A 14,365-nucleotide genomic window follows, 5' to 3' on the forward strand; every position below is an offset into this window, starting at 1 on the left:
TAAAGAAAAGTGTTCTGTTTAAATTGGATAAAATGGTTGTTTACTAGCATTTATCACTGTAATCCAAGTAGTGAAGTGATCTGTGAATCCAGTTTAGTTTATTGGACAATAAACAGTACTCATAACTTTTATCACTGTTTGTCAGGGCACCCACTGAAAATGACTCCATACTTTGGGGAACTTTAATTTTATTGTACAGTATAGAATACTTTAAAATATTTTCTTTCGGTATAAGCCTATGACACTACCTTGAGGCATTATCATCCCTGCAAACCAGCACTAAACATCAGTGATATTTCAGCAATACTTTCTTGCTCTAAAATTTCTTCTAATCCATAAAGAGAAGAAAGGAACCATTGGTCCCCTCATATCTGTTGCAGCTTTTCTTTTGTAAACTTGCTAAACATTTTCCACTGCCACCATCAACAATTCAAACAGAAACCTTACTGATAGAAAACTCATGATTAACAAACTGTTATGTATAAAATAAGCTACAAGGATATATTGTACAACACAGGGAATATAGCCAATACTTAATAACTATAAATGTAGGATAACCTTTAAAAATTGTGAATTACTATATTGTACACCTGTAACATATAATATTGTACATCAACTAGGTAGGTAGGTAGGTAGGTAGATAGATAGAGTCCAAAATTAAAAGTGGTGGCATTAACAGCTTCTTTAATAATAGAGAGCAACTTTGTATATGCATATCCATTTTAAAAATCTTTACTGTCATACTCATAAGGAAATACATGATTTTAAGGAGGGGTACATTTAGAATATCAATATTACCTTGTATCCTACTCCTGGAATGATTAGGACTAAACCATAAAAAATTTAAGAAAGCCACTGATATTTGATTGCTCGGTTTTTTCCATAACCCTGATGCCTTGGTCCAGTTATCTAATAAATGTGTCTCCCTGTTCTTCAAATCCTAAGAGCCTATGTCTCTTTACAAAAAAGAGTTGCATACATATAGATGTTAGTTGGACTTAGATGGTATCCTCCTGAGGTAAATCCCACCCGTGTCACCAGGATCCATTTGATTGCTCTGGTTTGAGCCAATTCACATGTTAACTCAAAGTCCTCATATCAGAGCCTTCTGTCTTTAAGCAAGATCTGAATCTGAATTGTAATAATAACTTCACTTCTGAATGATGGAAAGTAACTTGCTTGAAGGCACCAATCAAGTCATATTTTTATTATTTCTCCAGCATGTCTGCAACACAGTTAAATCTAGAAAGGTTTTTAGGAAGAGTTGTGCAAGGTTGAATTTATTCACTGTTGAAGTAGCACACTACCCTCGGATTTTCAAGCAGTCGTATGATTTCCTTTCATATAAGCATTTAGAATGCTAGATTAAATCCTAGTAACTCTAAACTCAGGATCATTGACGACTAGAATCTTTTGTTTACTTGGTTCACTATACTAACCTAGAGAAGTATATTATAGTTATGTATCACTTAAGGTCATTCAGAAAATATATATTGAGTTCATATTCTACAAGGTGAAACAGAGACCAATCTTAAGGAACTTAAAATCTAATAAGAATAATCATTCATTTAGTAGTAAATGTTTGCTGAGCACCTACATTGTTCTAGGTACAGAACTAAGAGCTGGAATAAGGTAGTCATAAGGAGCTCATAGTTTAGTAAAGAAAATGCTTGTAAATAAGTAATTTTAAATATGATTTAAGGACCTTTTTAGAGATATGTAAAGGTTATAAGTCATGGCATAAAAGAGGAAGTAATCAATTCTGCTTCTAGGGAAAACCCTGAGAGGTCAGGAGCCATATCTAAGAAGACAAGCCTTGTCTGGGCTGGGATAATAGCGAAGGGTGATCTGAGCAGTAAACTTGGTATGTACACAGCATGAAAAAGCATGATACGTTTGAAAAATTGTAAGTATGACAAAAGAGCAATCACAAGTCAGAGACTAGCAAAAGAAGAGGTTTTTAAACAGGAGAATAACATGATCAGATTTGTATTCATGAAGAATCACTCTGTTCATTCAACAGATATTTATTGAGCACCTGTAATGTACCAAGTATAGTTCAGGGTACTAGAGATCATCAGACAAACTGCCTTTCATATAGCCCCTCTCACCTAAATAGCCAAGTTCTGTGCCATGAGCCCTAGCCTTGGACACAGCTGGTTGACTCATGAATAGGATGCTTAACCAGGTTAGACAATCCATAGACAGCCAGTGACCTATAAGCTAAGCCATCAAAGAAAACCAGTTCTTACAGACATGACAATGGAGCAAAGACATAGAAAGAAGCAAAAAGAACAGGTTGAAATGACGTGCTTTATAGAAGATTAAAGTGCTATGCACTGGAAATTGACACAACGTTGTAAACTGACTGTAACTCAATAAAAAAAAAAAGATTAAAGTGATACGCTTCATTTAGTGAACTTATTAAAGATATCAGAAACCTCTTAAGGAAATAATAAGTAAGTACATACCAAAGGAGAAATAAAGTTTTAGAGCAGCAGTCCCTTCTATCGTTTCCTTAGTCACTTTTCTTTAGAAAACAGTTTTTATTCAAAGCTAACACTTACGTATTCTCTGACTACATTTAGCACTGAAGGCATTAACTGGCATTTAATTGAAACATTTCTAGAAAATTACAAGAAAACATGAACAAGCTAAGAGACTCTGCAAAGATAGTAGTTCTTAAGGTCAAACTCATGCCTTCAGAAGGAGCAATTTTACGTGAGACCTGATCTCCTATACCCAGAAGCCTCATTTTAAGATTTAACTATTCTTGTACATTTATTCGTTAAATGCTTACTATGTGCCAACATTTGCCCTAAGTGCTTTACATGTATTAACTGATTTAATGCCCACAAAACTCTGTGAGATAATTACTATTATTGCCCCCATCTCACACATGAGAAAACTGAGGCATAGAGAGTTGAACTTGGTTACAAGCTAGTAAATGCAAATTTACTAGTAGTTGGGAATATGAACCCAAGAGTCTGGTTCATGTTCTTAACCACAATGTTATGCTGCCTCTGTTTTCTATGGAGTATTTATTACTTAATTTAGTCAAATTGAGTTATCAGTACAGAGCTTAAAAAGGAGATTTAAATGTCAGTTAACTATTACATACTGCTTAATCAAAATCTGTTTTTTTTCCCATTATCACTGTTTTTCTTTCCCAGAAAAAATGGTAGCAACATTGCTCAAATGGCAACTTTGGAAATATTTTACTTCCCCTCTCATTCTTTTTGTCCCAAAGTCCTACTTGGTCATGGGACTCTGGGCAGTTGACAACTTTCATGAACCTCAGTGTCTTCATTTATAAAATCAGGCCACTATCACCTAACTCATGAGCTTGCAGCAAGAGTACATTAGATAAAGCATATAAAGCACTTAGTACAGTACCTGGCTCACAGTAAGCATTTGAATGTCATGTTTTTACTCAGAAACTGCAGTTGCATCCCATTGCCTGACATATCAAGTCCAAACTTTTGTCTGGCTTTCAGAGTCTCCCTAGAGATGGCCGGTCCCCACCCATGTTGGATTATTTCTTGCCTTTTCTGATATAAACTTCCTTCTTTCTCTATGCCTCCTGGGGCTTATATATCTTTCTTTTCCTTTCCTTTGCCTTCGCACATCGAGACCCAACTTTTTAAGTTCATTCTTCTCTGTGAAACTGTCTCCAGTTAATTAAATTCACATTGTTCCTTTTCTTCTTTGAACTCCTGTTGCAGTTTTAGGTATTGCATTGTATAATATTTCACAAATTCTTTCACATGTGCTAGATTTCTCCTTTCCATCTAGATTCTAAGTTCCTTGAGAAGACAAACGTGTCTTAATAATTCTCCTGTATCCCCCTCCAGAGGATCTAGCAGAGTATGAAGAGCTCATGAAGAGTGTTCAACAAATATTTATTGCCTGATTGAAGAAGATGAGCTCCTAGGAACACCTTATAAAATTGTATAGGGTTTTGTATTTGACAAGGCACCTTTATAATATTGTTAATGCTTAATAATAGTCACAGAAAATAGCTAGAGCAAGTGTAATCCTCATTTTCTGAGCAATTGTACAGAATTTAAGTTACCTGTGACTTGCATAAGGTCTCTGGGTAAGTAGCATCTTTGACTCCACTCCCAGCCCTCACCATTCTGTCGGTTCTCTATAAGGCTGCAAGAGTAATATCTTTTAAAAATAAGATTGTGTCACTCTTCTCTTTAAAACTTTCCAGTGGTTTCCCTTTTTACTACATAGGATGAAATTCTACCGGCCCCTCCTCCACCACACACACACACACACACACACACACACACACACACACACACACAGAGTTGATCTCTGTTACTGTCACTATACTCTAGTTATAGTGGCCTTCTTAACCTTGAATAGGCTTAGCTCCCCAGGCTGGTTTCTAGCCCAGGGCCTCTGCACTTGAATATTCTACCCCTGGATCTTCACACCTCTGGCTCTTTCTTGCTATTGAACTCTCAATTCAGACGTCACCTCCTCAGTGAGGAGGTAACACCCATCTAAATTAACTCTCCTCCCATCATACTTCATCACATCATCCTGTTTTATTTCCTTTGTGGCATTTATTAATATCTCAAATTAACTTCATTTTTTTTATTAGTTATATATTATCTGTCCTCACTAAAATGTAGGTCCCATGAGAGCAAGGTTTTCATTTTCCTATTCACATCTTTATTCCCAGTCTCTAATAGAGGTCCTATTGCATGGTAAGCTCTTAATAAGTATTTGTTGAATAAAGTAGCTGAGCCAAAACCAGACTCAAACCATGGGTCTTTTGAGTCGTAATCCGGTGTCCTTGCCGTCATTCCATTTATCCTGCCTTTAATGAAAGCACTTGCACCTTCAGAACTACAGTAGGAATTGATGTTCAGAATAATGATATTAACATGTGCTGTAGGCGTCTCTATTATCAAAGAAAAATTTCATTCAGTTCAATAAACTAAACTAATTAAAGCAGAGATGTCACAGTATGTTATTATATTAGTACATTTAGAAAGATTTCCAACTAAAAAGACTTTCTGCTTTTTCTTTAGTTAACCAGAAAATTAAATTAACTCAGAACTCTTCATTCCCCCAAAAGTCCTTGTTAATTAGGATTGTTCTATAAATCTCTATTATTAGCAGAATTTGTCATCTGTCTCATTTCCCTGTTTATTAGGGCAATCTGAGTGAGGTATCTTTGCTCATATCCTGGTATGTATATCCCAGTGAAAAGGAAAAGCATTTCCTGATTCTCATTTTATTCTTATTCCCTAACACAGGCATATTTCATGCTGTTTGTATAACAGTTTCCTTGTGTCAGTCCCCTATATAAAGTAGGAATGGTATTATTGACTTGGCTATAAGTAAAATAATTAAGTTTAGAGTCTACTTGAAATAAAAGTATTAGTGCTTTGAAACATCGTTTGTGATAACAGAAGATTGAAAACAACCTAGAAGTCCATCAATAAAGGATAGCTTAATAAATTACAGCATATGGACTGTTATGCAGCAACAAAAAATGATGAGAGCATTTTCTTCCTACCAACAGAGAAGGATCTCCAAAAGAAAAAACACGGTCCAGCGCAGCCTGCATAGTATGACACTTTTTTTTTTTTTAAATAGAAAGAAGAAAAATAAGAATGTTTTGCTTGTGTGTGCATAGACAAATTGTGGAAGGATATACAGGAAAACAATAATGGGGATAACCAGATGGGAAAATAGTAGGACTAGAAATTAGATGAATGGGAGAGATAAGGACTATAGGGCTAAATAAAAAATAAAAACAAGCACAACTTAAAAGCATTATGTGGTTCTGAACTGGATCCTGTACTGGGTGAAAAACATTGCTATAAAAGACATTAAGCCAGTTAACAAAATTGGAATATGGAGTATTGATTTGATAAGAGAACAATATTAAGTTTTTTAACATATCAACTATACTGTGATTACCCAAAAGAATATACTTGTTCCTAGGAAACACACAATAAATTATTAAGGAGGAAAAGATACAAAATATGCAACTTATACTCAAATGGCCTGAAAGAATAAATAATAATATGTTTATATTATTAAAAAATATAAAAACTGGTAAGTCTGGATAAATGCTATGAGAGTTCTTTGTGTTTTTTCTTCAAACTTTTCTGCTTGTTTAAAAGTATCTGCAAAGTAAATAAATAAATAAATAAAAATAAATAAAAGTATCTGCAAATAAAAGGTTAATGAAAAACAAGCAAACAAAGATATTAATACCCTGGAAATTACCTAATTATAAGGAATTGCCAAGGTGCAGGATCCAGTTTTAAGAATCTTATGAGTTCTGGTTTTTACTCAGTTATGCTTGTCACTTTCTGGTGAAGTTTTTGCCTTCAGTTTTCTGTCTGTTCCACGTCTGATGATGCTCAATCAGAAGCAGTAGCTGAGGTGGTGACTACAGTCTACTTCAAGGTTGGAAAAAGCCTGCCTGTCTGCCTGTCACCTGCTACGTATCTTCTTCAATTATATCTTCTCTGCAATTTAGAAGTGACATCAGTAAGACATGACAAAACATGGCATTTTAATATACCTTGAACAAAATTTTTGAGGATGTTAATTATCATGAGGTGGTGTGTATACCATGCTAAAATATATGGTTAGTTTAGAAGCATCAAGGCTACAGGGACGTTTAATCTAGTTGTTTGGCATTGAGTGACTGAATTTTTTTATTATTTTTTTAATTAGATATTGTGGCATTTGTATGAACTAACTAGCATTGTGGTTGATTCTATCCAGACTGACCTCTTAAGTGATTGGGTAGTGAGGCTTATGTCACAGTAAAATGAAGAGTAAATTATCTTTTATATAAACTGTCCAGAGAATGTTTGATTTATTACTTTGTATTTTAACTAAGCTAAATTTCATTGCTTTAGATGAAGATACCCTGGGGGTTTTATCTAGTAAATGACACCAAACAAATCTGGTATCAACTGAATCGTTGGTGTTTGTTTCCTGTCTACTTGGGGAAGCTCATGATTTTGTGCTTTTATAGAAATCTGGAGAGTAGGAATAGTAATTATTCCAAATCCTTTTCCTCCTCACTTTGGAAAAAAAATTGGGAAGAATGGAGAGACAATGGCTCTTACTTACCTTAAATTCGTAAGAAGTACTTGATCAGAACTATCAATTCTCATTTTTCTGTAACTAAGGCAGAAAGCTCTTTTCCCTACTTGTTCCCACAGCTACTCCAGGCCCATTTCACACCTTGGAAAACTAGGTCCCAGGAAGAGTCATATGAGTGTCTTGGGCCTCAGTGGCTAATTAACACCCATGCCTGTAAGTTTGTCTTAAGATTTAGTGAGGTACTTCATATGCTCATACAATAAATTGTTTACAAGGCTATGGAATAGGTCATGCTGCTGAATAGTTGATTGTGTGGGGTTTTTTTTTAATAGCTCTGTAAACCAGCTTAGATCATCATATTTCAAAAAATCAGAATGTACCAAAAATTTAATTGAGCTTAAATATTATTGGACATTGTTTAATCCCTAATACCTTTCATGATCTTGCAAATTTCCAGGGTCATTATTTTGAAAGGAGTTCTTATAATATAGCTCTCTAGATGCAGAAGATAATAGAGCCTGGACTATGTACTGGTTTATGACAGCTCTTTTGTATTCTTAATATTCTTATATATTAATTTGTATTAATAAGTATAAAAGGGAGAAAATATTTCTACTTCATGTTTCAGGAAGTTGGACTTCATATGACACCTAAGGATAAAGCATTTCAAGGATGTACACATATATCCAGAAAAAAGTGTAGTTAAGACTTCATTCACTTAAAGTTTTTACTAATTTAAGCCAAAAGTCATAATTCTTAAGAACAAAGTTCAGAAAAGTCTCTTACATTGTGAATTAGGTTTTATTCATAAGTAAAGATTTATGTAACTAAAAATTAGTAAGTTTTTTAAACAAAGGACTCAGGGAATTATATCTAATTGCAGCTTTCTTACTATCTATGTGCAAGTATTTTCAAATCTGTAATCCAGTAATTAATTCTTACATTACCTAAAAGGTTTTATAAACAAGTTACATTATTACATAATGTAACCCTATTATAAATGGTAATGGTATCATTAACATAGCTGGTTTTACTTTTTTAGTGCCTGTTTGTTCTTAGTTTATAGTTGTAATTCCCTTTATAGTATGACTTGTAAGTAATAAAATCAGATTTCTTTATAAATATTTGTGGTACAGACCTTTTTCTAAATCAGACTGTAGACCTTTCCTAATTATTTCTAATAAAGTCTGCTTATATCTTTTTTTTTTTTTTTTTTGGCCTTGTGTAGCAATGTATACTGTATACTCCCTAGAAAATTTAATCCTGGATATTTGAATATTTATGCCTTCACTTCCAATTAATCAAATCTTGTCAACTTCATGTACATTTGGTGTTACAAAGTATGCAAAGTTAGTACTTAAAGAGTTTAAATAGATGCTTCTCCTATGGAGTCTCCTTAGCGTCTTCAGCCATGGGCTCGAAAGGGATCACTAAGTGAACGAGTCCTCTTCTTGAATATCAGTCTTTCCAGGAGAATCTTTTTTCATTATCATATCTATGTTTATATCTTGTTGAAAGTATCCATTAGTAGCAGGTAGGAAAAGGTAGACAGAACATGCTTTTTGAGATTCCTAGTTTCTTCATTAACACCTTAAGTTTTCAAGATCTCCTTTTCCCTCCTTCTTGATCTTAGGTGAGACTGAAGTTTACCAGTCTTCAGCCACATCTGGCCCTATGAGGGATGCAAATTTGTGATTTCAGAAGTTCCAGACACCAATGAAAAGCACTATCCAAATTCTTAGAAATGTCCTCTAGGCCAGATTTCATCACAAACATAGTAGTCCCCCTTATCTGCAGGGAATATGTTCCCAAACCCCCAGTGGATGCCTGAAGCTGTGGATAGTACCAGACCCTTACATATACTATGCTTTTTTTCCTATACATACATACATACCTATGATAAAGTTTAACTTACAAGCTAGGCATAGTAAGAGATCAACAACAATAACCCATAATAAAATACAGCAATTATGATAATATATTGTAATAAAAGTTATGTGAATGTGGTCTCCTCTCTTTCTCACATTATCTTATTGTACTGTCCTCACCCTTCTTGTGATGACAGAAGATGACACAAGGCCTGTGTGATGACCTGAGGTGAGATGAATGACATAGGTATTGTGACGTAGCATTAGGCTAATATTGACCTTCTGATGACACATCAGAAGGAGGATCATCAAGCCATAACAGTGTCAATGGTTGGATGTCAGGAGCAGATGATGTCCATGGTTGGGAATCCTCAATAGTTGAAGGGTTTTTGTTTGTTGTTTTTGTTTGTTTTACCGAAACCTTGTGGAAGAGCATTGTAATCAGAAGGGGTCTCTTTGTTTTTCACTCATCAAGTTTTGCTGCAGAGGTTGAATCAATCCTTCAGTAATTATAAGGGTGACTTTAATGCTGTGTTCCATCCAAGGATCTTATATTCCCTAACTTTGTCTTTTAAGTCTGCACAATTTGAAACACTTTGACAAATTTCATTAAAATCCATATTGCTGGTTCTGCTTCAGTTTTTCCTTCATTATGTTTCTCTTCCTCCGTAGGTGACTCAACAAGTTCTTCTAGTTTCTCATTTGTTAATAGCACTTCTCATTGGTCTTCAGTGTGTTCTACTTTATCGAGCATGTCGGCAAATCCTTCTTGCCAACTGCATGAATGGTTTTCCTACCTTCTCCACTGATTCCCAGGAAGCCTTTAAAATCATTCAGAACTGCAGGCATTTATAATTTCTGGTTTTAATTTATCCACTGCAACTTTGATGAATGATATTGCATCAGAAATAGTGAATGATTTCCAGCACTGCATTGTGTCCAGGTTAGAGTCTGCATCAATTGCTGATCAAATGTAATCAAATACCAGGTGGGTGCATGTGGCCTTGACAAACTGAATGATGCCCTGGTCAAGGGTTGAAGCAATGAGGATGTGTTTGAAGGTAGAAATCCAACCTCAGCGTTTCATTTTATAACAATTCAGGATGGCCAGGTACATTATCTGTTATCAATAGGACTTGAAATTCCAACCATTCCTCTTCCAAATATTTTTTCACTGCTGGATTGAGCAGGTGGAACCATTCCATAAACGAGATGACTGTCACCCACACTTCCTGATTATGTTGCCAGTCATAGGCAGATAATTTTTGTTTTTTTGTTTTTGAGAGCATGTGGGTTCTTCAGTCTGCACACTGTGCACACCACACCTGGCTTTGTCATACACCCTGTGGTGTTGCCATGTAGCACTAGAGTTACTCTGCCCTTCTGTGTTTTATGAATGTAGCTTCTATTAGGCATCTTCTTCCAGGTGAGCCCCATTTCATCGCCACTGAAGACTTGCTTTGGATGGTATCCTTTTTCCTTAATCAGCTCCTTCAACACTGCCGTAAATGTGGCAGCAGCTTCTTCATGCGGATGCAACCTCTCCAGTAATTTTCATGTTTTTCAGTCCAAATCTTTCCTGAATCTGTGTAACTATCCTTTACTTGCAGAGAATGGCCTGGTGTCACTTATTTCAGGGGATCTCTTGCTAAAGTGCTCCTGTAGGCTCCATGTTTTCTGGCACAACATATTGCTGTCAATAGGAACACATTTCCTGTTCATTTCCTCCACCCCAAAATTTAATGCCTTTTCTGTCTTAACTAAGCACTTATCACACACTGTGGCCATAACTTTGGCATTTTGAGGTCCGAATTACATCAGATCTAGCACAAATTTCGTTTTCCTTCACAATATCATGGATAGAAGACTCGTTCTTACTGTAGATCTTATCACCTTCAGCATACAATCTTCTTTCCTCAATAAATCAGGAACTTTCACTTAAAGGAAGAACTTTATGGTTTCTCTTCAGCATATCCATATTGTCAGCATCACTATTCTTGTGCTCTGGGGCTATTATTAAGTGAAATAAGGGTTACTTGAATACAAGCACTGCAGTACAGTGACAGTCTGATAACAGAGGCGGCTCCTAAGTGACTTACAGGCGGCATACGTCAGACAAAGGGATGATTCACATCCAGGGCAGGACGGAGTGGGATGGTACTTAGAATGGTGTGGAACTTAAAGCTTACGAACTGTTTATTTCTGGGATTTCCCATTTAATGTTTTTGTTCTTCAGCTGACCATGGGTAACTGAAACCACAAAAAGCAAAACTGTGGATAAGGGGGACTACTGTAATGCCATTCCACTGTAACATGCCAAGTTTAAAGTACTGTATTAGGTTACTCTGTAGTCAAAACAACTAAGCCCTGGTCCAGACTGTAGGACAGGAACTCATTGCACTGTCCCTTTTGTTCTGCCCATGCATTCAGTGGTAGCTCTCCCTTTTGTTATTTGATAGATAGTTTGGAGGACATAGTGACTCCTTTGTGAAAAAGTAACCAGGTTAGATTATCCATAATAAGCCAACTAATGTCAATAGTCCTTGACATTGGCATCAACTATTATAACAGAATAGCAGTTATATTTTTATTGTGCCACTGTAATTTTCCATAGAGAAACACCCAAGACTCGTTGTTTGCATTTTTTAAATTTACAGCTCTTTAACTGTGTCCCAAGATTTCACCGCCAGGACTGTAACCAGGCTCAATGCTTTATTAGAGATCACGATCTAGTACTTAACAAACACTTCCTTTAGTTCGTAGTTTCTGTTAAGTATTTTTGCTTTCCAAAAAGGTACTGCTACCATTTACAGTCATTCCTCAAAAACATGGACTACCTAGGTCGAATTCTAACACAACACATACAGCATCTGTAGGCTGAAAATGACCAAAAAAGCATTGCTTACAGATGACCTTTCACTTTGTTCCTACGTGCTCGTGTATAGAGTATGGACCTCATGTTCCGTCTCTCTCTGAATGATGTAGGAGCTTTAAACTTTGAACTGAGTGAGTTTGTACACTGAATGTTACAAAGAGAAGTCAATTTGCCTTTCTTTGGCTCTAATTGCAGAAAGTGAAGTCACTGCTTTTGCTGTCTTGGATCAAGACCAGAAAGAAATCGTTGATACCAATGGAGCTGGAGATGCATTTGTTGGAGGTACAGACTCATTTATTTCATGCTTACTTATAAGTTAAACATTTCCTTTAACTCTTATCTCTGCCGCATAGCCAAGATTTATGAATTTAATAACTTTTAATTTCTTCTTTTAAAGGATTAACTCTTAATGTTCTTTCCATATGCTACTATCGTTGTGAGTGTTATAAGAGTATATTACTACAGGAAAATATGTATTTTTGGCTTAAAAATAATTTACTATTACACTATATCCCAGTCATTTTCACAAGATTAATTGTGTTTGTCAGGATATTGCATAAACAGGCTGCATCAACTACAGTACATAATACAATCATAGCCCTTCAGGCTTAAATGTTAACACACTGTTGTTCTTTAAAACAAGTTGTGAATATTAAATAGTATGCTAATAACCAATGGGTGATATCTTTGGATTATATCCTTTGGTTAAAACATCTGCTTCTAACATGATTGTTCAATGTTTATTGTATCAGGAAGAGGTTAAATTTTGTCTGCTTCAGGCTCTATAAGAACTGCCATAGTTTATAAGAACTAAATCACTTTTGGAATGAGTAGCAAAAAATAAAATCAAGACAATTGGAAGATTCTTGGCTTGGGAACTTAGATTGATCTAAAATCTGGTTCAAAAGTGTTTTTGATATGTCTAAACTCCTTCTAGCTAAGTGTTGTTAAGCTCGGTTAAGATCTCTAGAAAGCTTTAGATTCCTGACTGGTAACTGGGAAGAGTCTCTCCTGATCTATATTTGTCATAACATCAAGCAAGACAAGGAGAAGACAACAAATGGAGCTGACCCTTGTCCTTCTTTCCTTGGAAGGTAATTTGAATTATGGGAAGCTTATTGAAGATTGTGTGGTGGTTTTAAATTATTCTTTAAAATATATATTCTTTTATTTTATTGTTCTTTTACACCAGCGTAAGTTTTTCATGTTTCTCCTTCTTTGAAACTTTTCATGCCTAGTCTTAAATGACCTGTTAACCATTAGACTGGTAGCACGGTCCATGCCCTGTTGGAAAGAGCACATAGGACAAATAATGCTCTACTTCACTGTCATATGTGCATCTTTTATTTCTTTGCTCTGAAAACCTTTATCATTGATTAGAGTATTTTGCAGCTGTTTTTCCTATTCCATACTACTTCAGAGCTATAGAACCATGTAGCCTGAAAATATCCAGAATTGAGCCAAATTCTGTAATATGTTAAAGAAATAATATTGATTTCCTGGTTAGAAATTATTTAAGCCAGGGATCTTAGTACAGGAACTTTTAAACTTGTAACTTGTGTGTGCATTATTTAAGCACTTTAAAATATTTAAAGCAGTAAGTATTCTATTTCTTTGATATTTAGTTGGATACATCATGAGGCCATATGAGAGTGACCTAATTAGCCAGTGTTTCTGACCCTGAGGCCCAGGGCTTCCTACACCAACAAATTCCTTTACAGACCCCTAACTACCTGTAATGCTTCCAGTACAGGGTAGGAATATATAGACTTTTTGAGGGAGAGAGAAGTCATTCTTAGTGTACTGAGCAGGAACAGCTAGCTACCCATTTGCATTATGGTTAGAGTGATAAGTGAACTACATCGTCAGAGCACTTGGGCCCTTTGTTACAGGATTTTCAGCCTCTTTCTTAATTTCACTCTACATACCGAGCCTCATTATATACTCATTGCTACAGTACAGTGAGGTAGATAAAAAGGAAAGAGTGTGGAACAGGGATCTGCAAACTTTTTTTTCTAAAGGGCTAGGTAGTGAATATTTTAGGCTTTGTAAACCATGTACGTACTGTGTTGCATATTCTTGTTTTGTTTGCTTGCTTGTTTTTGGTTTTGCTTTTGGTTTTTTACAATACTCTAAAAATGTATAAATTTTTCTTGGCTCTCTTGCTATACAAAAACACGCCACAGACTGGATTTGGCCCTTAGGCTGTGGTTTGCCAACCCCTTGTGTAATATGTTGGCAGTTTCCTCACTATTCACTTTCATCGTACCCTAGATTTACTATGTACTGTTGAAATCAATATAGTGAAAATGGAAGGCAGGCAGAACTTCACTGGTAAAACCTCAGTTAGGTAGCCGTTTTTCTCACTTTAACCCTCCTCTGATCGGTTCCCAGGGTAATCAGATTCTGAAAGACTGAGTCATGCAATAAGATGAATACTCTAATGTCATTTTAACAAGGAATGCTTACATTGGCATGTTTAGCACTTCTGTCTATGCTAGAATTTATACTATATGGTGGTAGTAAC

At 35.6% G+C, this 14,365-nt stretch overlaps 1 protein-coding gene across 2 annotated transcripts in view; it reads left to right on the forward strand.

Annotated features, from left to right (window-relative positions):
• The window catches only part of ADK (adenosine kinase), a 414,549-nt gene that overhangs the window by 374,520 nt on the left and 25,664 nt on the right, over window positions 1-14,365 (forward strand). For both annotated transcript variants that reach the window (XM_010963146.3, XM_045522789.2), the window contains exon 10: window positions 12,034-12,120. In XM_010963146.3, coding sequence (XP_010961448.1) covers window positions 12,034-12,120 — 87 coding nt within the window. The remainder of the gene's footprint in view (window positions 1-12,033; window positions 12,121-14,365) is intronic.

This window comes from Camelus bactrianus, chromosome 11 (genome assembly GCF_048773025.1).
Source record: "Camelus bactrianus isolate YW-2024 breed Bactrian camel chromosome 11, ASM4877302v1, whole genome shotgun sequence".
Lineage (NCBI taxonomy): Eukaryota > Metazoa > Chordata > Mammalia > Artiodactyla > Camelidae > Camelus > Camelus bactrianus.